Source organism: Eumetopias jubatus, unplaced genomic scaffold (genome assembly GCF_037043125.1).
Source record: "Eumetopias jubatus isolate StellerSeaLion01/CBP00866 unplaced genomic scaffold, mEumJub1_p1.0 scaffold_1, whole genome shotgun sequence".
Classification (NCBI taxonomy): domain Eukaryota; kingdom Metazoa; phylum Chordata; class Mammalia; order Carnivora; family Otariidae; genus Eumetopias; species Eumetopias jubatus.
Window position 1 is genome coordinate 123,980,556 of NW_028274807.1, and position 22,084 is coordinate 124,002,639.

General features: G+C 39.9%; 1 protein-coding gene across 1 annotated transcript in view; it reads left to right on the top strand.

Moving 5' to 3' along the window:
• The first annotated feature begins 336 nt into the window (after positions 1 to 336).
• MSL2 (MSL complex subunit 2) overlaps positions 337 to 22,084 on the top strand; it is a 32,894-nt gene continuing 11,146 nt past the window's right edge. Inside the window, exon 1 of the mRNA XM_028099047.2 lies at positions 337 to 1,705. Coding sequence (XP_027954848.1) covers positions 1,564 to 1,705 — 142 coding nt within the window. The 5' untranslated portion in view covers positions 337 to 1,563. The remainder of the gene's footprint in view (positions 1,706 to 22,084) is intronic.

The following is a 22,084-nucleotide window of genomic DNA, read 5'->3' on the forward strand; positions in this document are numbered from 1 at the left end:
GCGGAGAGAACAGGCGGCTTGCACAGAGCATGCTCTAAGAGCCGTAAGTGGAGAGCCAGGCATGCGCTGTGAAGCCGGGGTGGGTTGGCAGCAGGGAGGGGCTGGCGTGAGCGGGGTGCTGTGTTTATCCGGTTTTCTGGGTGGGCGGTCAAGGCGCACGCGTAAGGGCGAAAGGCGGTGGAGTTTGATATTGGAGTGCGCATGCGCGGAGCGAGCCGGTAGCTCTGGGAGGGTGTAGAGGGGGCTCTTAGAGGAGAAGCAGGGGAAAAGGGAAGCGAAGGGAAAGGAAAGGGCGGGGGGAGGGGTGAGAGTGTGCTCTGCGCATGCGTGCGGGCGCTAGCGACGACGGCGGCGGGGGAGTCTCGGGGATGACAGTGGCTTTGCCCGTTGGGGTAACGGTCGTCGTCGCCGGCAGGGCCTGAGGCGCCGCACAGTCCGCGGGATTTATTAAGGTCGCAGGAGCCCGGGCCCTACCGAGTTAAGAGTGGCGCGTGGAGTCAGGGTGAGGGCGGCGAGGCACGGGGGGAGGGGCCTGCGGCGGGGCCTTGCTGTGTGCTCTGGGCGGCGGCGGGGCCTGGCGGTGTGAGCGCTCGCCTCAGCTGCGGCCGGGCGGGAGCCGTGGGCGGCGGCGGCCGTCGTGCTTGGCCGAGGAGGTCTCCGTGTGTGCGGCGCGGAGAAGATGGCCGGGTAGTGAGGGGGCGGTGCTTGCGCCTGGTGACCTCGCAGTGAGCGACTGAGGAGCGAGGGGCGCCGCCGCGGCCCGACCGGGCCTGCTCCCCGCCCCCTCCCGCCGCCGCCGCCGCCGGCCCGCGCACTTCCTCCCCGGCCCTCCCCTATCGGGTGGGGGACTCTCCTGCCCGCTTTGCCACCTCAGGGAACAGCGGGGTTGTAACCACCGGGGCGGAGAGCCAGGCGCAGTCCGGGCCCCGCGTCCGATATGGAGAGAGCGGCGGCGGCCTCCGCCAGCCGCAACTGCAACATTCGCCGCCGCCGCGTCTTGGTGCACTAGATTGAGGAAGTCGACGCCCGAGCCGTCCTCCTTGCCGTCGCCGCTACCTCTGCGCCGGGCGCTGTGATGGAGTAAGGGCCCTGCAGCCCGTGCGAAGCGTGCCCGCCCCTCGGACCGGGCCGGGGCCTGCTCCCGCGCCCGCCCAGCTCGCCCTGAGGAGGTGCCTCCGCGTCCGGAGATGCAGCGAAGGCCGCCCGCCGAGCCGCGGGGCTAGACTGAGCGCCGAGTCCCGGCCCGAGCGCCGAAGCCCCCGCGTTCTTCGCTCCGAGGCTGCCTGGGACAAACTCGAACGCTGGTTTCTATCTTTCTCTTTCTCTCTCTCTTTTTTTTTTTGTGTCTGCAAGTCTCAGGGACGGAGGAGGGGCGCCAAGGCCCCATGTGTGGGAGGATTGCTTCAGCTCCACAAACTTGCACGGATTTTGGTTACTACTTTGGCCAGTGGTTCTCTGATTTCCTCCGATTTGTTGCAAATTCGCCATTGTTCCCTGGCTGCTTACAAAGTTGGATCCGGAATTTCTTTTCAACCGGGAGCCAACGGTGTCGAAGTGTCTGCAATGAACCCCGTGAATGCTACTGCTCTCTACATTTCCGCGAGCCGCCTAGTGCTCAACTACGACCCCGGAGACCCCAAGGCGTTTACAGAGATTAACAGGCTCTTGCCTTACTTCCGACAGTCCCTCTCTTGCTGTGTTTGCGGTGAGACGCTTTTTATTGTTCCCTTTCAGTGCTTGTTTAAAAAAAATCGGCATTGGTAACAGGAGCGGTTTGGCGGTGTGGTGGTAGTTTTTATTAAGCTTTTGTTATTTGTGTATTAGTATACGGTCATTAGTTTCGTCAGAGGACTTTTGCCCGGCATTTCAGAAAGACAGCTCTTCTAAACCGTTTTGTACGGCGGCTTTAACGTTCAGAACTGTTAAATCGCCTCGGGTCAATTCCTTGCCATTTCTGTTGATGGTTTTATAAATGAGTGAAGTATGCTTGCATATTGGTGCTTTTTTTTTTTTTTCAGCCTTTGCTACAAGAGCTGACAACACTTACCTTGGTGAAACGTGGTTAGGCCTGGTTAAAAAATGTACATGTGGCGTGTTTGCATTTCCCCAGACTGGTGTTATGTGTGGGTAGTGTATAATCTGATACATCCACAGCCTGTGAACTCGGTGCAGAACTTTCCTCCGTGTTCTTCAACAAATGCTTTGACAGTTTGATTGTGAACAGTGAGCCCGGGAAGACTGATGGTACTCTTGTTTTTTAGCTGGTGGGATTTTTACAGGATTGTTCCTTGTTTTGTGGTTTTAATATGTTGTGGCCTAGTAGACGGTTATTTTAGATGGTTGGTTTTTTTCCCCCAAAATATTTTGTGCAGGGTAGGCTACTTTCAAGTTAGTTTTGAGAGGTGAAGGTATGCTAAATTGTCTAATGGAAGTGTCTCAAAGGTGCTAATAATTTGGATTAATTTTGTACTCATTATTACTTTTTAACTTTGCACCTTTTTTCAGAAAACCTGGACTGAAAACATTAATATGAGGGAAATGGCAACTGTCAAAAAAAAAACCAACACAACAGTGCTGTACTCCATTTCGTATTCTTATTTTGCCCCAAGTTTTGAGGTTTTGCTGATGCACTTGTTTAGTCAGAACTTGAGAAATTCAGGCAGGTTTTCACTTTAATCTTAATTAAAAGAAATTTTGTGGCTGTAGTGGCTGAAGGAGGATACGGTATTCATTTGAGAATCTTGCATCATTTTTTGAATAGCATTGGGGCAAGGCACTGAAGGGGGTGCAAAGGAGGTGGAGATTGTGTTTTTTGCATACCAGGTACTTAATCTTATAAACATTTAAGTAACTGTTAGAATGTGATTAAGTGCTGCTGTGACTGGTAACAGACACTTAACACCTTTAAAGGGAAGCATTTGCCCTGGGCAAATCACCACTGCCCTGGGCCTCAGTTTCTTAATGTGTAAAATGAAAGCTTTGGGTTAGATTCCAGATTTCCTTTCAGCTTAAATTTTAGTACTCCCTTACCCCACTTCCACTTTTTACGGAGTGCTTCTTTTTATGTCTTAACAGCTTTTGATATTTTTTGAACTGAGGAGATAGAGCTCCTATAACTTCCTTTTCAACAAACCTTTCTTTTGGGGGGGATTGCTACTCTTGTGATGTATGGGAAAGAGGGCAAAGGGCAGCCCATCCTAGCCTGCTAGAACAGCAATAGCGAGTGATGTCATTATCCAGGTAACACTCAAAGATCTGGTAAGTCTCCTTTTTACTAGGGGCATGGGAATTAACTGCCTAATTTAAGGGTGAAATGGTAGTTTTGAATCATGTAGATGCTTGGGATTTTAAGTTCTTATCAATAGCTTCAGGATAGTTGTGATCTAATTGAACATTTTTCCAAATTCTAACGTGGGTTTTAAAAAAATGAGATTAAAGATAAAGCTACATTTAAAAAAACCCAGTTGTAGCTTTTTTTTAAAAAGCCAATTTTGGCAACACAAGGGGAATTTTTCTGACAGTGGGACTTTGCCATTATTATTCCTTTTTGTTCAAGCTGCTACTGCATCTTATGGAAAAGATTTGTGGTTTCTACTTTTACCCTAATTATAATTGAGTAGATGGCATAAATTTCAGCAGTCTGGATGTAGGTTCAGGCCTACCCTCTCTGACCGACCGCCCCCCCATCTCTTTGTACATAAGTCTGTGGTTATCAGGAGATATTTGAATTCAGTTATTTGAATTCAGAGCCAGCATTTAATCATCTTTGTATCAGGTGTTGTCCTAGACTCACTTTTTTTCCTAGCTGAAAAGCATAAATACATTCAAATTAATAGGGCATGTGCAATCATATTTCATGAAGATAAATACGTAAAAGTTTAATTCTGTCTTCGTGCTGTAAATAGGGAGTTTGTTTCATCAGGTCCTCTGAAGTCTGATCCAATCCTACCTTTTCAGTCTTACATTTAACTGCTCTCATATAATTTCTGTGCTTCAGCCAGGCTGATGTTTTTGCCTTTTCAAACATACATGCCCTGTGTCTACCTTCTCTTTTCCCCGCCTTTATTCTCTGAAGTCTCTTCTGCCTAAAAATACTTCTTTTCTCAATGGTGTAACTCATCGATTTCCTCCCTCCTCAGTGAATTCTTCCTTGCTCACTGCAGCAAAAAGTTACATTTGTCCTTTGAACCTCTAACCGTTTGTCCCAGTCATAGGCACTTAGAGCTCTTTGGGTGCTGCTTTCATATCTAATTCTTCTGATATCTTAGGGAAAATTTTCTATTTTTTTGTACATTTTTGTGTTCCTCCTGCCAGTCACTTGCCTGTTGGTGTTTGTGACAGACTCAGAGAAGGAAAATGAGACTCTACAAACTTTGCAGTTAAGTTCAAATCTTGTTTCTTCTACTTTAACTTTTTGGCTCAGTTTCCTTTACCTACAAAAGGGGATAATTATACCTTCAAGTTTGTTTCTCCACATTTGTATTATATGTGGGCTTATTTTTTAAGTGGGGAAAAGCCTGTTTAACCCATGAGATCAAGTCTATGGACTTGTTGTCTGGCACATATTAGGATGTATCTGGCACATACTATGTGCTTAATATCCCACCCTTGTACAGATGTAGAGAAAGGTAGGTGAGGGAAGAGACTGTACTATTGTCAGAACAATTATTGTCAAACCTAGATTATTCACTGGAACTATGGGTTTTGGATCATGGTTCTTTGAAATGTTAATTAGCTGATTATCACTGTTTATCAGTTCTTTTGTATATTTAAACTGTCTGAAACTTCTCGTGCATGAGATAGCAGTGCTCCAGAGAATTACTGTACTTTCTAGGTCACAGAAACAGTGACCAAGACAGTATTCCTGTGGGTACTATTTTTGTGTCCTTCCTTTCCCCTTGTTCTAAATGTTGGACTTTATCATTTATCAGAAAGTAGAATTTCTTTTGCTGGCATGAGATTTGATAAATTCTGCCCTAGGGATTTTAAGTTTTTCATTAAATTTTTAAGTCCTCAAACGATAGAACAAGTTTGGTATATAGAATCAAATCCTGTTAGAACTGGAAGGACATATGAAGTGGAAAAATATTAGTCTTTGAGATATTTGGAGTCCTGTAAGTTTATCATGTTTGAATCTCTACTAAGGCATATGGATATTTTTTTTGGTGTTTTAGTTAGAAACAAGGTGGTTCTGACTTGGGATTTATTGAATTGTTGTGAAACCTTTTGGACATCCAGTTTCTCATAACATGGGAAGTTGGGGTACCTGGGTGGCTCAGTCACTTAAGCATCTGCGTTAGGCTCAGGTCATGATCCCATAGTCCTGGGATTGAGCCCTGGGTCGTGGGGGAGCCTGCTTCTCCCTCTGCCTGCTGTTTCCCCTGCTTGTGCACTCTCTCTCTTAAATAAAATTTAAAAAAAAAAAATGGAAAGGGGCTGTAGATTAATGTTTCCCACTGACCTGGGGTTAACGTAGACTGATCAGGTTTTTGTTTTAAATGTTAAGGACTTAACAAAACCCTATCATCTTTTCTTACTATTTGTATTCTTATTTTCACTAGAAAGGAGGTAGTTTTTTGAGGGTGAGAGCCTTGCTTCTTCTCTTGTTCACTCTTTTTAGTCTTGTACCTGAGAGTTACTGGCTCAACAGGTATTTGTTGACAAGAGAAAGTCCCAAGGTGCAGATGTATTCTCAGAATAAAGCATATGCCTTAACTTTAAATAGATTAGCTCTATGAAAAATTACTTTTCATTTTCCTTTTTTTTCATTTGCCATTGTTTATGGACCCACATTGGAATTAGTGGGGTGTATGATCTCAAGAATCTTTTCTAGTCCTAGAATTCTGATTCTCCTCTTTTAGCAGAAGTACTTTTTGACTGAGCAAACGATTTATAATTAACATGAATGAAATGTGAACACATAGTTTGGAGTGACTTATTTTATTTTTTATTATTTTTTATTTTTTATTTTTTTTAAAGATTTTATTTATTTAATTGACAGAGAGAGAGACAGAGAGAGAGGGAACACAAGCAGGGGGAGTGGGAGAGGGAGAAGCAGGCTTCCCGCCGAGCAGGGAGCCCGATGCGGGGCTCGATCCCAGGACCCTGGGATCATGACCTGAGCCGAAGGCAGTCGCTCAACCAACTGAGCCACCCAGGCGCCCCTGGAGTGACTTATTTTAAACTAATCTTTTAGATGGAAGCTAAAGTAGAAGGCCATTTGAACTTTTTAAAGATTTTACTTATTAGTACGTAAGAGAGCGAGCAGGAGTGGTGGAGGAGGTAGGGAGAGGAAGAAGCAGACTCCTGCTGAGCAGGGATCCTGAAGTGGGGCTGGATCCCAGGACCCCAAGATCATGACTTGAGCTGAAGGTAGATGCTTAACTGACTGAGCCACCCAGGCTCCCTTAAAAGGCTATTTGAATAATTGTACATAAATGTTATGTTAATGTTTTATACCTACATTTTTTCAAGTGTTTATTGATACTTAAGAATTTATTTTTTTGTACTTATCACTGTAATTAAAATTTTTCATTGCAGTGAACATAAAATTTAACTGCTCTAAAGTGTATAGTTCTGTAATGTTAAGTATATTTACATTGTTGTAAAACCAATTTTCACAACTTTTTCATCTTGCAAATCTGAAACTATATCCAACTACCCTCTGCAGCCCTGGTAACCACCATTCTACTTTCTGTCTGAATTTGATTATTCTAGATACTTCATATAAGTGGAATCATACAGTATAGGTCTTTCTGTGATTGGTTTATTTAATTTAGCCTAACGTCCTGAAGGTTCATCCATGTTGTAGCATGTGTAAGGGTTTCCTTCCTTTTTAAGGCTGAATAATATTCCATTGTGTGTGTCTGCCACAAATGTCCATTCATCAGTTAATGGACTTTTGGGTTGTTTCCACCTTTTGGCTCTTGTGAATATGCTGTAGTGAAGTGGGTGTGCACATAACTAAAGACCCTGCTTTCAGTTCTTTTGGGTGTATATTCAGAAATGGGATTGCTGGAATTGTGTACGGTATTTCCATTTTTAATTTTTTGAGGAACTTCCTTACTGTTTTCCATAGTGGTTACACCATTTTACAATCCCACCAGTAGTACAAGGGTTCCAGTTTCTCCACATCCTTGCTAGCACTTTTTTTTTTTTAATGGTAGACCATTCTTATAGGCATGAGGTGATGTCATTGTGGTTTTGATTTGCATTTCTCTAACGATGTTGATTATCTTCATATGCTTGCTGGCCATTGTATTATTTTTGGAGAATCACTATCATTTTTTATCTTGAGAACTTACTCGTTACGTTCTTAATCTGTTTTAAATGCTGGACTAGAAAGATGAACAAGACACATGGTCACTACCCATACGTTGTTCAGCGTTACAAAGAAGACCGAGAAGTAGATCAGCAATTATTGGGGGAAGTGCTGTGTTAGAGGCATTTATATTATACCAAAATCTCAAGCATCATAATAGAACGCTTGTAAGTTTATTGCATGTGTAAAAGTTGCAGAAATTAACCATAAATGAGTTTTCCTCTCCATATAACTTGCTTTTGAATAGCTCTTTGGATCAAAGTTTACGTGAACCTGATTGGTGTTAAGCAGTTTGGTTTACCGGGTTTTTTTCTTGGGACTTAAGTTCACCTGTTCTCTCTGGGAAGAATTCTCCAGGGAGCATTTATTTGGTAGGCTGGTAAGGAAGAACAGTAGTAATTTGAGAGAGTACATGAGAGGGGGGAGGGTTAAAGGGAGAAGCAGGCTCCTCGCTGAGCAGGGAGCCCAATGCGGCACTCGATCTCGGGACTCTGGGATCATGACCTGAACCTAAGGCAGTTGCTTAACCACCTGAGCCACCCAGGTGTCCCTGACTTTTCTCTTTTTAAAGATTAATATTTTTGTTCCCTTATCAGGAAATTAACTTAGATAAATTTAATTACTGTATATCTGGCCATTTTTCTTATTTTTTTCTTGCTCTGACTCAGTCCATAATATTTTAGCATAATTATTTTCATTCACTGCCTTTGTACTCCAGAAACTTCAAATCTGCAGAGTTAGAATATCTCGTTTTCTCAAGTTGTTTTAATCTGGTTTTCTAGCTAGTGTATTTTGTTTGCTGACTTTAGTTGTCAGCATTTGTCCATTTTCTTTATCGTTATAACGCATAGAAAATGTGCACTTAAAATGCTGTCTGGTCTCAAATTTGGAAATACATTTTCTGGCAAAGTTGAGTAGTTTTGAAATTCTTTATGTAACAAAGGCATACCTAAAGTGGGGGTGGGTGGTCAGTGTATAACCTAAGGGCTTTTGAACTTCTGTCAATCCTGCTAAATGTCATTCCTGCTAAATGTCATTTCTTTGAAGCTTATGTCTATCTGATGTTCTGAAATTTGGGACTCTGGTCAGATTTAATATAGAAATCCAGGATCAGAAGGGAGCATTCTAATTCAGGCATCCTTGTGATTTCTGAATACCCTCTACAGTTAATCAGTTGGCTATCCGGCCTGTCACTGAACATATTCAGGGTATGACATAGGATATCATATTCATCAGAAGCTGGGGCTGTCTCAGGTATCCCTTTATGGTGTCATTGAGCTTACCAGCTCAATTTTTACATAGGTCTTACAAGGAAGATGTTACTAAATTACTCTTTATGATGAGAATTTCTGCCTAAAGCTTTAGGCAGAAAGGACCATAAATCAAACAGCCATCTCTTCACATCATATAATCTTTTCTGTATCATTCTTGAAAGTTAATCCAAGCCTTTCTGGAATATCTCTAGGGTAGGGTTCTAAATTAAATTCTACTCTACAAAATAACCGTATCATTGACAAGTTTTTAAAAACTTTCTAGAAAGTTCTTGCTTCCGCTTTGCCTAAGTCTCTTTTGTAATTGTCTGCCACTGATTTTTTTTTTTTTTTGTTCTCTGGAACAATTCAGGAAGCCTTTGATAAAATTTTAACCTTCTACTATTGGAAGACAGTTTTCATGTCTTTCCTGAGAAGATAAGCATCACTAAGTTACCTGTCCTGGAAGCATCCTGGTTTCAGTTTCTTCTAAAAGTGTGAACTTTTGTGTACATGCCCAGTATGGGTGGATGGGATTATCTGCCTTCAAAATTGGGATAAATTACTTGATTTCTTTTTGTTTCGTTTGTGAGATGAATGTGTTGGACTAGAGCAGATATTTGTTTGTGAATTTGGCTCCCAGACATTTTTTTTGCTTGGTTAAAAATTTACTGTGTTGGTGGTCAGCATTTTAAAGCCTAGAGTTCATGTAAAAATCCAAATTTTAGGTATCTCCTGGAAAATCATAAGGTCTGGCAACAGTGGATCTATGTTCCCTTGTGGCATGGCATCTCTGGCTGTAGTTGAGAGGAGGTTTGTCTTAGGGGTGGAGGTATGTCCTCTCCAGATTACCCTTGGTCCTACCTAACTTTTGTCACATTTACTTATTTTTTAAACTTTGGATGCTTGCTCCTATAGGCATTTGGATTTGTAATCCTCAGGAATGGAAGATTTTGTGAAGTCTCTTGTGTCCGAGACACTGTCTTGAGCCATAGAATTCTATAATGTTGTTGGGATCTTGAATTAGTTTGTAAAACCTTACCTGGATCAGAATCAAGATTGCTTTATTTTGTTATGCAGTCAGAGAACATTTGTTGGCTCACAGTATTTCTGGTCAGTTAAAACATTTTCACAAGTTGGTTGATAGTGTTGTCCAAATCTATTCTTATGATTATCCATTTTGTCAATTTTTGAGAGGTGTTGAAATATCTTAATTATAATTATGGATTTGTCGGTTTATCTCTGGAGTTTTATCTGTTTTTGCTTCATGTGTTTTGAAGCTCTTTTATTAGGTGCATACAACAATTTTGAATATGGAATATGGTTAAAATAAGTTCAATTTTTAATGTTCTGCTCTACTAATTCTGTCATCTGTTACTTCGGTGTTTGCTGTTCACTGATTTTTCTGCTCATTATGGGTCATATTTTTCTGCTTTTTTGCATGCCTAGTTAATTTTGACTCAAAGCCAGATACTGTAAATTTTACCTTGTTAATATTTTACCTTGTTGATGGATATTTTTGTAATGTAAGTATTCCTTGTTCTTGGGATGAGGTTAAATTACTTGGAAAGAGTTTGCTTGTTTTTGAGCTTTTGTTAGGTGGGACCAGACCTGCCTTTAGGGACTATTTTTTTCATACTACTAAGGCAAGAACCTTCTGATTGATTACTCTATTTGATTCATCCCTTGTGAATTAGGAATTTTCTTACTCTTAATGATGGTAATAGGTGCTGCCTCTGAGTTATTAGGGATTGTTCTCTTTGCTCCTTTCTGGGGGTTCTTTCTCCAGCTTGAGGTAATTTCCTCATATACATGTGCTAATTACTACTCAAAGGACTTGAAAGAGACCGGGTATAACTCTTAACTATAGAGAACAAACTGATGGTTACCAGCATGGAGGTGGGTGGGGGGATGGGTTAAATAGGTGATGGGGAGTAAGGAGTGCACTTGTGATGAGCACAGGGTAATGTATGGAAGTGTTGAATCACTATATTATACACCTGAAACTAGTATTACACTGTATGTTAACCAACTGGAATTAAAAAAAAAAAGACCTATATTATTTCTAGCTCTCTTTCCCTGTGCAGCTATCTTATCTCTAGTACTCTGGAGAAGTCAAGCTGTCTTGGCCTCCCAGCTTTGTCTTGTCAACTCAAAAATACAAGAACTCCAAACCCTAAATTACATTCTCAATTTTTTATTTTTTTTATTTTTTTATTTTGTTTTTATTTTTATTTTTTTAAAGATTTTATTTATTTGACAGAGACAATGCGAGAGAGGGAACACAAGCAGAGGGAGTGGGAGGAGAAGCAGGCTTCCTGCTGAGCAGGGAGCAGGTTGCGGGGCTCAATCCCAGCATCCTGGGATCAGGACCAGAGCCGAAGGCAGACATTTAACGACTGAGCCACCGGGGCGCCCCGCATTCTCAATTTCTTAATCTATGTTAGCATTAATGAGTTTCCAAACAAGATACATCATTTTTTTTGTTTTATTTTTTTTAAAGATTTTATTTATTTATTTGAGAGAGAGAATGAGAGATAGAAAGCACGAGAGGGAAGAGGGTCAGAGGGAGAAGCAGACTCCCTGCTGAGCAGGAAGCCCGATGCGGGACTCGATCCCAGGACTCCAGGATCATGACCTGAGCCGAAGGCAGTCGCTTAACCAACTGAGCCACCCAGGCGCCCAAGATACATCATTTTAGAGTAGTCACCAAAATGCATTTTTTTAACATAATTTAAATAAGATGTAGCCCTTGTTAGTTAGAAGTCAGAATTTGTAGGTTTTATTAAAATGAACTTTATAGTATAATCTTTAATAAAATGCTGATTAAATTTTTTTCCTTAAAATTATTTCATCACATTTCCCACTTAAATGATTAGAAAAAATACCCAGGAGTTCTTGTTACTGTAAAAGACGGCATCAAGGCAGAAAAGGTGAAAAGTATCTTCAGTGGTTCCTAATTCTAATTCTGTTTGTGCATAAGAATTACATGAGGAGGTTTTTAAAAATGTATATTCCTGGGCAGTTTCTCCAGAAATTCTGGAGGAGGCCACATAGGTGATTCAGTATTAACCCTGGGATGACAGTAGTGCTGTCTTGGAATTCTCCTCGTGCCAGGTTAACAGGTGTACTTAAAAAAAGAACACGTGCCAATAAATATAAGCAATGCTGTGTTAAGCAAGTTTCATGACAGTATTCAGTTTTAAGACACTGACGTGTTTTGGGATCACTGTCCAAGAGAATATGAGGACAAACCTGTTTATGCCTTCTGGTTCAGTGGAACACTAGTTGGGAAATTTGGAACTGAATTTATATTGATTAATTTGATTAATGTTTGGTTGTTCAACTTAATTGTGACTAACTGACCAGCCTGTATTATCTTATTGGTAATAATTTAATATGAGACCAGTATTGCTTTGCTAAAATATGAAAATAATGGAATATTACAAAAGTGCTCTGTAACCACAAAACACTATAAAAGTCTCCCTTAAGTGATTATTAAGATAAATGACATCTGACTTTCTCTTTTAATTCTTATTAGAATATGAAACGAGGTATGACTTGAGCTTATGACTGTGTTGTGGTTCTGAGTGATTATACGTCATCCATTTAATAATCTATGGTGTGTTTGGTTTTTTTAGTTTATAATAGTAGTTGACTGGTGAGGCTTATTACCTTTATAAACTATGACATCTCCAAGAGCATCAGGAAGTATTTTTCATAGTTTTAGGTTAACCAAAGACAAAGTTAAACTGAAGTTTAACCACTCAGATGTTTGGTAAACAGCTTGGCTTGAGTAACATTCATACTTTTAAAAATGCAGTGTTTAACTGTTAATTTTCATTTCACAGCAAACTAGTTGTATTTCTTTTCCCAAACTGGAAACACAGAATTTGTGTTTTTTTCATCCCACCATTTCCCTGGCATACATATATTTAGCTGTCACTGGTATCATTGTAGTAGTACTTTGTTACTTAAAATGATGTAATTGATATAATGAATTTTTTAATAATTACTTGGTCAGGTGGCCAAGATACTTCGTTCTGTATCACCATTTTTATTTTTTTAATTTTTTTAAAGATTTTATTTATTTGAGAGAGAGAGAATGAGAGATAGAGAGCATGAGAGGGAAGAGGGTCAGAGGGAGAAGCAGACTCCCTGCTGAGCAGGGAGCCCGATGTGGGACTCGATCCCGGGACTCCAGGATCATGACCTGAGCCGAAGGCAGTCGCTTAACCAACTGAGCCACCCAGGCGCCCTGTATCACCATTTTTAGTGACTTACGCATATCTGTCATACTATTTCCTTCCTTATTTTAAATAAAAATGTGTATTTTTCTGTCATACTAGGGGGCTAATGGTGGGCTGGTGGTCTAGGGCGTAGCAGCTTAAATACTGAGAGAACTAAAAATTTCTTTGAAACCTTCTTTGTCCTTTGAACCTGTTACTATTTTGAGGCATGTATTTGCTTTTTGGTTTACTACTAAAATAAATGTGTGGAAGTTTAAGGGAACATATTTAAGTGATGCTCAATCAAAAATTTAAAGACCTGGATTAGGAATCTGTACTAAGAGGAAAATGGTGCTGTCTTAGGAGAGTTGTTCTCTGGTCTCAGATTCATTTCTCTTTGACTTGAGCCCATTATTATTTATAGTAGCACTCATGCTCATGAATTTTGCCTAATGAAAAGATTTTTAAGAGGTTTAGCCTTCAACATATGGCACAGGGTTTTTGCAAGACTAAAAACAGGCTTTTTAAGAAGAACAGTTGTAGGGACGCCTGGGTGGCTCAGTCAGTTGAGCATCTGCCTTCCTCTCAGGTCATGATCCCAGGATCCTGGAATCGAGTCCCACATTGGGCTCCTTGCTCTCAGCAGGGAGCCTGCTTCTCTCTGCCTGCCACTCCCACTGCTTGTGCTCTGTCTGTATTGATAAATAAAATCTTAAAAAAAAAAACCTCAAAAAAAAAAAGTTGTAATTGTCCAGAACAGTCAATTCCCTGTGCTTATTGCTAAGTGATACATATGATCTTTTTGTGGTATTGTCATTTTTGTTCTTAACTGAATTCAGAGATTTTTTAAAAAATTTTATTGTGTTGGACACCATACACTACATCATTAGTTTTTGATGTGGTGATCCATGATCCATTGTTTTCATATAACACCCAGTGCTCCATGCAGTACATGCCCTCCTTAATACCCATTACTGGGCTAACGAATCCCCCCTCCCCCCCTAAAACCCTGTTTGTCTCTCAGAGCCCATAGTCTCTCATGGTTCATCTCTCCCTCCAGTTCCACCCCCCCTCATTTTTCCCTTCCTTCTCCTAATGTCCTCCATGCTATTCCTTATGTTCCACAGCTAAGTGAAACCATATGATAATTGACCTCAGAGATTATTTTCTTGTATATATCTAGGAGATATCTTCTTAGTTATTGTTTGAAAACATATTTTACATCTTTAATTTTGGTGCTGTAATTCAGAGATGTAAAAAAGGTCTGAGAATCCTTTTTTAAATGGGAGTGGTAGGCTCAAGCACAGTGCTTGGCATATAGCTGAGCCTCAGAAATTATTTGCTTAAATGAGGAAAAGGAAATGCTTTCTTAAGTGAAGATAGCCAAAAACATTAACTCTTCATTTAAAAGGTGGAAAATGGAGGTACTTAAGATATTTAAATCAGTGGGTTGAATTATGGAAGGATTATTTTTGAGGCCCTATGTCAGACTTTTGACGCTGGTAGAAGTATATTCTCCCGCTCTATGTGTGCCTTGATACTGCTTTTGGAGACTGAATCCAGGCTAAACCATCTCATCCTTATTATAGGAATTTATTACATATTTACTTATACATATATGTTACATGTATTCACACATTTAAAATATACACAGAATTGCCAGTTAAGGTTTCTAATGCTGCAAATTCTTAGACCGGTATGTAATAGCCTGAGCTTTTTCATTGGAATCTCTTTACAGAGAAGATGGTACAATTTTATATAGCTTATGTGTTTGCTTGGAACATTTAAGGTTAACTTTAGAAATTGAAGTTGGTAAATGGAGAATCCAGGCAGGACTCTTGCAGCTCCAGTTTCTGTGCAGTAAGGATTTCCTGACCCTCACAAAACTATAGTTGAACATTCTCCCCTTTGACTTTCCCTGGCTCCCGTTCCCTCACTATCCATTATTGCCAGTATCCATTCCTGTTTCTTCTTTTCCCCAAAAGGTTTTACATCTTATGGTTAATTATTGATTCTCCTATGGCCCAATTTTAGTGATCATTCTTTTTGATAAGTGGAAGGAAACTAAAATTGTCTCTGTGCATGCCATGGACTTAATAGCAGAAGTAGGGATGGTGCTGGTATAAAGAACTCTAGGTTGGGAATCAATAGATTCTGCTTCTATTCCTTATTGCCAGTAACGAGCTGTTAATCTTGTGAAAGTCTTATCTTGGTTAAAATGCAACAAGTTAATTTCCAAGGTCACTCCCAATTCTAATGTGCTTTTTATGATTCATTGTACATTTATTAGGTCCTTGCTTATGTGCCAACACTGGTTTAAAGATAAAGAGATAAACAAGTTTCTCTCCTTGAATAAGTGAGACCCAGTGAATGGTGGCAATATAATGTGATAAGTGTTGTAATATGTTGGAGAATGTGCTAAGTGCTTTTTTGAACAAACTGCAGGGTAAGAATCAAGGAAGGAAGAAGGACATTCTAGGAAGAGCAGTTCACAGAGGAATGAGTAAGCATTGCATGTTTTGGAATGGTCAGTGGTAGGTGAGAATGAGTATGAAGTTTGTATGGAATGGAATGGAGTATGGAGAAAGCTTAATGGTATGAAGTTTTGGGTGGGGAGGTTGGGTGGAGGCCAGATTCTGAAAGGCCTTATATGTCTTCCAAAGACTTTGGATTTTAAAGGCTGCTTGAAGGTGGTGTGTGTGTGTCTGTGTGTGTTTGGCAGTTTTTACGCCTTTATGAGGGGTTTTGAAAAGAAAGACATAAGCAAACTTGTGTTTTAGAAACGTTATTTGTGATAGTGTGGAGGGTGGACTGATTGGAGCAGGTGATGTCGAGGCAGGAAGATGTTAGAAAACTTGCAATATTTGGGGTGAGAAATGATGAGGGTTCAACTAAGGTAGTAGTCATGGGAATAAAACTTGAAGGGTGACTTAGAGGCTATATGCTGGATGTGGAATTCTGGTGAAGAGTCTAGATAGTTGGTACCAAGCTTATCTAGTTTGATTTCTGGGTGAATAATGTCAGCATCCAAGAGAATAAGGGATACAGGAGGAGGAGCAGGTTTTTAGGTAGGGGTTTAGGGGAGGTATGTTTATTTTTGCTCATTGAGTTGTCTGTGGGTGATCAAAGGAGACATAAAATTTCTAGTAGGCAGTTAGATAAGTGGGTCTGGGGTCAGCAGAGATTTGAGCTGGAGGTAAAGATTCAGAAGTCACCAGTTTATAAATGGTAATTGAACCAATTTATGTGCAGATCACTCTGGAAGGAATGTGTGGAGTGATTTTTAACTTGGGGTGTCTTATCTTTCCAAAAAGGTTCATGATCCCCATGAGATTCTGTGCAACAGTTTGTGTCTTTGCATATGTGTGTAATCAGATTCTCGAAGGGGTCTGTGACCCAAGATTACTGTGGAATACTGGAATAGAGTAAGAAGGATAGATCTTAATACAGAAACATGGGGAATACTGAAACTAAGGAGAAAGTAGAGGAAGAGGATATAAAAGAGGTGGAGGAGACAAGTGTTAGGGGAGAAGGAAGGAGAGCATTTTAAGGAAGAATGAGCAACCAGAAATGCACATTGGTTTGGGATTAGCAATTTTTACCGTCTATTAGAAGACTGAATCTAGGGAAATACTTTACGAATACCTGGAGGGTACATTGCTATCGGGAAGGAAGGTTGAAGGTGAAAGTAGAGGGTATGAATACAGTTAGGTGGGTAACTGAAGGGAGGATTGGAGCCAGAAGCAGTAGAGGAGGGAAGGATTATCTTGGAGGAAAGAGGAAAAGGGTATAAATGGGTGTGTAAGTGTGTGTTTGTGTGTGTGTGTGTGTGTGTTGGAGGGGAGTGGGTGTGGGGAGAATGGGAGGTGGGGAAAGAGGGAGAATATTTAAATATGTAAAGCCTTTGGTAATTTGGAAATGTGAAAATATGAGGGGAAGTGGAAACATGCAAGTATTGGATTTTATTTTGTAACTTAACATAGAAAATGTCAACATACAAAATAGAGCTCTAATATACCTATCACCTCAACAATTATATCCAACCTTAAGACTTTTGATGCATTCTTTATAGGTCTTGCTATAAAATCTTAGAATCATCAAATTTTAGAGCTGGAAAGAACCTAGATACTTAGTCTCTTTATAGCTTTAAGAAATAGAGGGCCAAGTCACTTTTAAAGGCACAGCATTATTATTACATTTTTTTTTTTTACTCAAAATTGATGAGATTTGGACAGTTACAGAATTAACTAATTATAGTGGATGCCATGTATGCATTACTCAAATCCCCACTTCAGGATTGAAGGACTTCATTCTGTTAATTACTGGGAATGTTGCTGGGGCTGTCAAACCTCCCTGGGAATTGCCCTTGGCTTGAAGAGAGCCAAGCCAAGCTCACATCCCCTTGGGAGTAGCCTCCGTCTAAAGACTAGTCCATTAAAGACCTGGCTCCCTTGCCCCATCATGGGACATCTCTGAAGTGCCATCATAGTTCCTAGCTTCATTCACACCTTCCAGTGGGGTCATCTGAGGCCTTTGTTGTCATTATATTCCAGTCTAATTTGTTCTTCCTCTGCTCCTTCCTTTCTCTGCTTGCAATAGTCCTGAGTGTGCCCCAGGTAAACTCCCAGGACACTAAGCTCTCTCCGGAGAGTTTGAGTGCTGTGGAACCTGACTTGGAATACTGAACTTTAACATTTCTTTTGAGGGCGCCACATGATCCCAGGGTCCTGGGATGGAGTCCCGCATTAGGCTCCCTGCTGAGCAGGGGCATCTGCTTCTCCCTCTGCCCCTCCCCCCTGCTCTTGGGCTCATGCTCACTCTTTCTTTCTCTCTCTTTCAAAAATAAAATGTTTAAAAAAATAATAAAATTTCTTTTGATTTGTAATGGATCTGCTAAACTTTAAAGGATTAACATCTACCAGTTTTTCATGTTTCTGAGACATACCCAGGCAAATGTTGATAGAATCATGTAATAATATGATAAAAGAAATTTTATAGTGCCAAACATACAGAAAAAAAATTGATCATTAGGACATGTTTTAGGAGATAACAAAAAGGAATGAATACTTTCTTAAACATGTTGAACAATCTTGTCATTTAATTAGCTTCTTTCCCCTTGCCCTCTATCATTCATTGTGTTTCTGCTTTTTGCCTTTTGTAAATTAAAAGTTGACCCCCCCCATTCAAGGTCACACTCATGTTTTCATTGATTTTTTTCTTGAGAATATTTAAAATACGGCCACATTTTTTTTTCCTTTTTTGGTCATGCTGTAGAGAATGGAAACCTATAAAGTATATTTGAAATAAATATGATTAGATTGAGTCTTCATACAAAAGACTTGCCCTCATGGTTCAGGAAAAATGTGCCTAGCAGAATCCAAGACTGCATTCCTAAACAGAATATTTGATTTTCTGTCTGCAGCATTTGAGAGTGCCTTTTCAAGATCAAATGTGCCACCTGTCATCAGTCACATGTTTTGTCATTGCTATAAGTTACCATCCTGTTTTGGATCCAAGAGCTTCAGAGCAATGTGATTTGGCTGGCAACAAAATTCTTACTGCTTTTATTTTATTTTATTTTTTTTTAAAGATTTTATTTATTGGGTTGCCTGGGTGGCTCAGTGGGTTAAGCATCTGCCTTCGGCTCAGGTCATGACCCCACGGTCCTGGGATCAAGCCCCACATCAGGCTCTCAGCTCCGTGGGGAGCCTGCTTCTCCCTCTCCCTCTGTTGCTCTCCCTGCTTGTGTTCTCTTTCTCCCTCCCTCTCTCTCCGACAGATAAATAAATAAAATATATATTTTTTTGTTGGAGAGAGAGTGAAAGAGCACAACTGGGGGGAGGGGCAGGCAGAGGGAGAAGCAGGCTCCCCACTCAGCAGGGAGCCTGATATGGGACTCTATCCCAAGACCCTGGGATCATGACCCAAGCCGAAGGCAGATGCTTAACCGACTGAGCCACCCAGGCATCCCTCTTACTGCTTTTAACAAAGCTTCTGTAGTCAAAAGTGATTGAGGGAAGGCTTTAGAGTCAGTAACTAACATAAGTGAACCTAGAAAATTCCTACTTAAGAACTTTTTTTTTGAGTACTTTAACCAGTACTTTAAGTACTATTAAGTTTCTTTAGTAATGATTTTAAGAAATTCTCATGGAATATAATGATTCCATTTTATCAAGCAAAGTTTTGTCATTTATTCTTTTCCTCCCTTTCCTTAGAACTTTAATATGATTTTCTGGTAGCTTTTTATTGTCTAATTGGTTTCAATATGGGTCCACTTGTTGGGAAGCAAATTTAGGTTGTTGTGGAAACATTTAATTAGTATATAGGAATGTATCTTTTATGATATCCTTTGTATATAGGAATGTATCTTTTATGATATCCTTTCTATTTTATGTTGCTTGCATTATCAGCAAAAGCAGAAAACTGCTTCCTGTCTTTTGTAGGATGCCACATATTTTACATCTGATGGGTTCTGTACTCTTTTTATTTTTCTCTTTCATTATTTTGGTAAAACTGGTTGAGAGATTATTACAAAGGTTGATCTCTCCCCCCACCCCAGATATTTTCCCATATATCTGTATATATTGTAACTATTTAAGTATTGTAAAATTTATGTGTCCTTGTGGATTCCTTGAGTGTTTAATACTCTCATTTCCAAGAATGCTTCTTGGAGAACTGTTATGATGGTTTTATTTTATTTTTTTATTTTTTAAAGATTTTATTTATTTGAGAGAGAGAATAAGAGACAGAGAGCATGAGAGGGAGGAGGGTCAGAGGGAGAAGCAGACTCCCTGCTGAGCAGGGAGCCCGATGTGGGACTCGATCCTGGGACTCCAGGATCATGAGCTGAAGGCAGTCGCGTAACCAACAGCGCCCCCGTTATGATGGTTTTAATCATTACCCATGGCCTGCCTATGTGCTTTTTTTACCTTCTGATAGTGGTATTTCAGGATGTTGTTCATGTGAGTCTTGGCTAATTTTTCCTGATCCTCAAGTGTCATCTCAGATACAAGTAAGATTTATGTAAAATTACTTGCATTATTTGAGGTTATTGATTAGGCAGTCTTTGTTGCTATAATAGGAGCATTTCAGGGGCGCTTGGGTGGCTCAGTGGGTTAAGTGTCTGCCTTCGGCTCAGGTCATGATCCCAGGGTACTGGGATCAAGCCCCTTCATCGGGCTCCCTGCTTAGGGGGAAGCCTGCTTCTTCCTCTCCCACTCCCCCTGCTTGTGTTCCCTCTCTCACTGTGTCTCTCTCTGTCAAATAAATAAAATTTTTTTAAAGATTTTATTTATTCATGAGAGAGAGAGAGAGAGAGGCAGAGGGAGAAGCAGGCTCCCAAGGAGCAGGGAGCCCAATGTGGGACTCGATCCCAGAACCCTGGGATCATGACCTGAGCCGAAGGCAGATGCTTACCTATCTGAGCCACCCAGGCACCCAAATAAATAAAATCTTAAAAAAAAAAAAAAAGCCTTTCCAGGAGTGGGAATTCTGGAGAGGAGATGGTGGTAAATACAGAATGTGTTGGTTCTGATAAATGCTCTTTATGTGCATATGGCATTTTACTTAGAATTATACATTTTTGTCAAATGCCAAAATTAAGCCATTGAGATAGTTTAATAAACTGTTTTCCATTTTTAATTGTTTTCATTTTACTGAAATTACTTTCATTGGGATCATTTCTTTTCCATATAAACTCTAAAATGAGGATTAATGATTCTTCAGTTCCTTTGTTGTTATTCGTCTAATTTGTCTATGTTACATTTTAACCTTTTGTAGCTTTTGCCATTGTAGATTTTATTTTATGATCATTATTACTGCCAGTTCCAGTATTTACAGGATGATTTTTTAGTCATTAACAAATTTTGCTAAACATTTGAGTCATTATCAGTTTTACTTTTTCTTGTGTACCCTCTCTCTCTACACCCCCTACACTTAATTTCCTCCAGTAATCTGGTGAAAATATTAGTGGAGTTAAATGCTGTCACAGTTAAAATGGAGAAGCAGAAAGATCTTCCTTTGGACATGAGTAAGATCTGATTTACTTGGTAGTCTGTCATGTCAACATAAGATTTATAGTATGACTACTTTCACCATTGGTATTTTGAAGTGAATGGTTTGCCAGTTGCTTTTTAAAAAATTGGGATCAGTTATGTATTTCAGAGTTTGCCGAGAGAGTAATGATATTCTTGTTTGCTTATGCTAGGGAGAAGTGCATTTTCCTTGAATGTAGAAGAGGCGACCTGATTTGAGACCTCGTTACAGTTGGTTTGCTTATTTATTTTGGCGCTGTGGGTCTTTCTCTCAAACTTAAACTGCTCTGATGCAGTCAGTGGTTCTTGTCCGTGGTAGGGATAAAATGCATGGTAGCCAATCCAAGTACTAGCTTTGGTATACTAATACTGTAATGATTTGAACGATCTGTGTTAAATCCATTTAATAATGGGGAAGTTCTGTGGCTAAAAAGCATGTTTATTCAGAAAATATAATTTATAAAATGTGTTTTTGATAGCTGAATTAAAGCCCTTTTCTAGTGCTTTAAAAGTTAAAGCTAAATATGGTTTAAAAATTATTTAAAAATTGTTGATTTAGGTGTGATAATGGCATTGTGGGTTGCAGAATAAAATGTACTTTGTAATGATTTATACTGATGTATATATAGAGGTGAATTGATGTCTGGGACTTGTTTGAAATACTTAAATGAAAGGGTAGATGAAGCAAATGTAGCATAATCTTGATAATTACTGAATCTGGGTGATATATATGGAGGGTAATTATACTATTTTCTCATTTTGTCTGTTTGAAATTTTATTATAGTAAAAAGTTTTACTGGGGCGCCTGGGTGGCTCAGTTGTTAAGCGTCTGCCTTTGGCTCAGGTCACGAGCCCTGCATCGGGCTCCCTGCTTGGCGGGAAGCCTGCTTCTCCCTCTCCCACTCCCCCTGCTTGTATTCCCTCTCTCGCTGTGTCTCTCTCTGTCAAATAAATAAAATCTTAAAAAAAAAAGTTTTACAAAATTAACATTAAAAAAATCTGATATTAAGTATCTTAGTAAATTAATTACCAGCAGCTGCGTATTCCCAGAATTGCCATTGTGGTAAACTAAAACTAAGACTTGGTCTCAAATTATAAGTGACTGATTGGGGATGGAAAAAGTTAATGAGAGAGAGAACAGATAAGGAATTAGTAACTTTTTTTAGGTGAGGAGTAAAAATATTTAGTCTTTAGTCTTTTTGGGTCAATATAGCATTTAATATTGTTTAAGGCACATAGTTTCAAATTCAT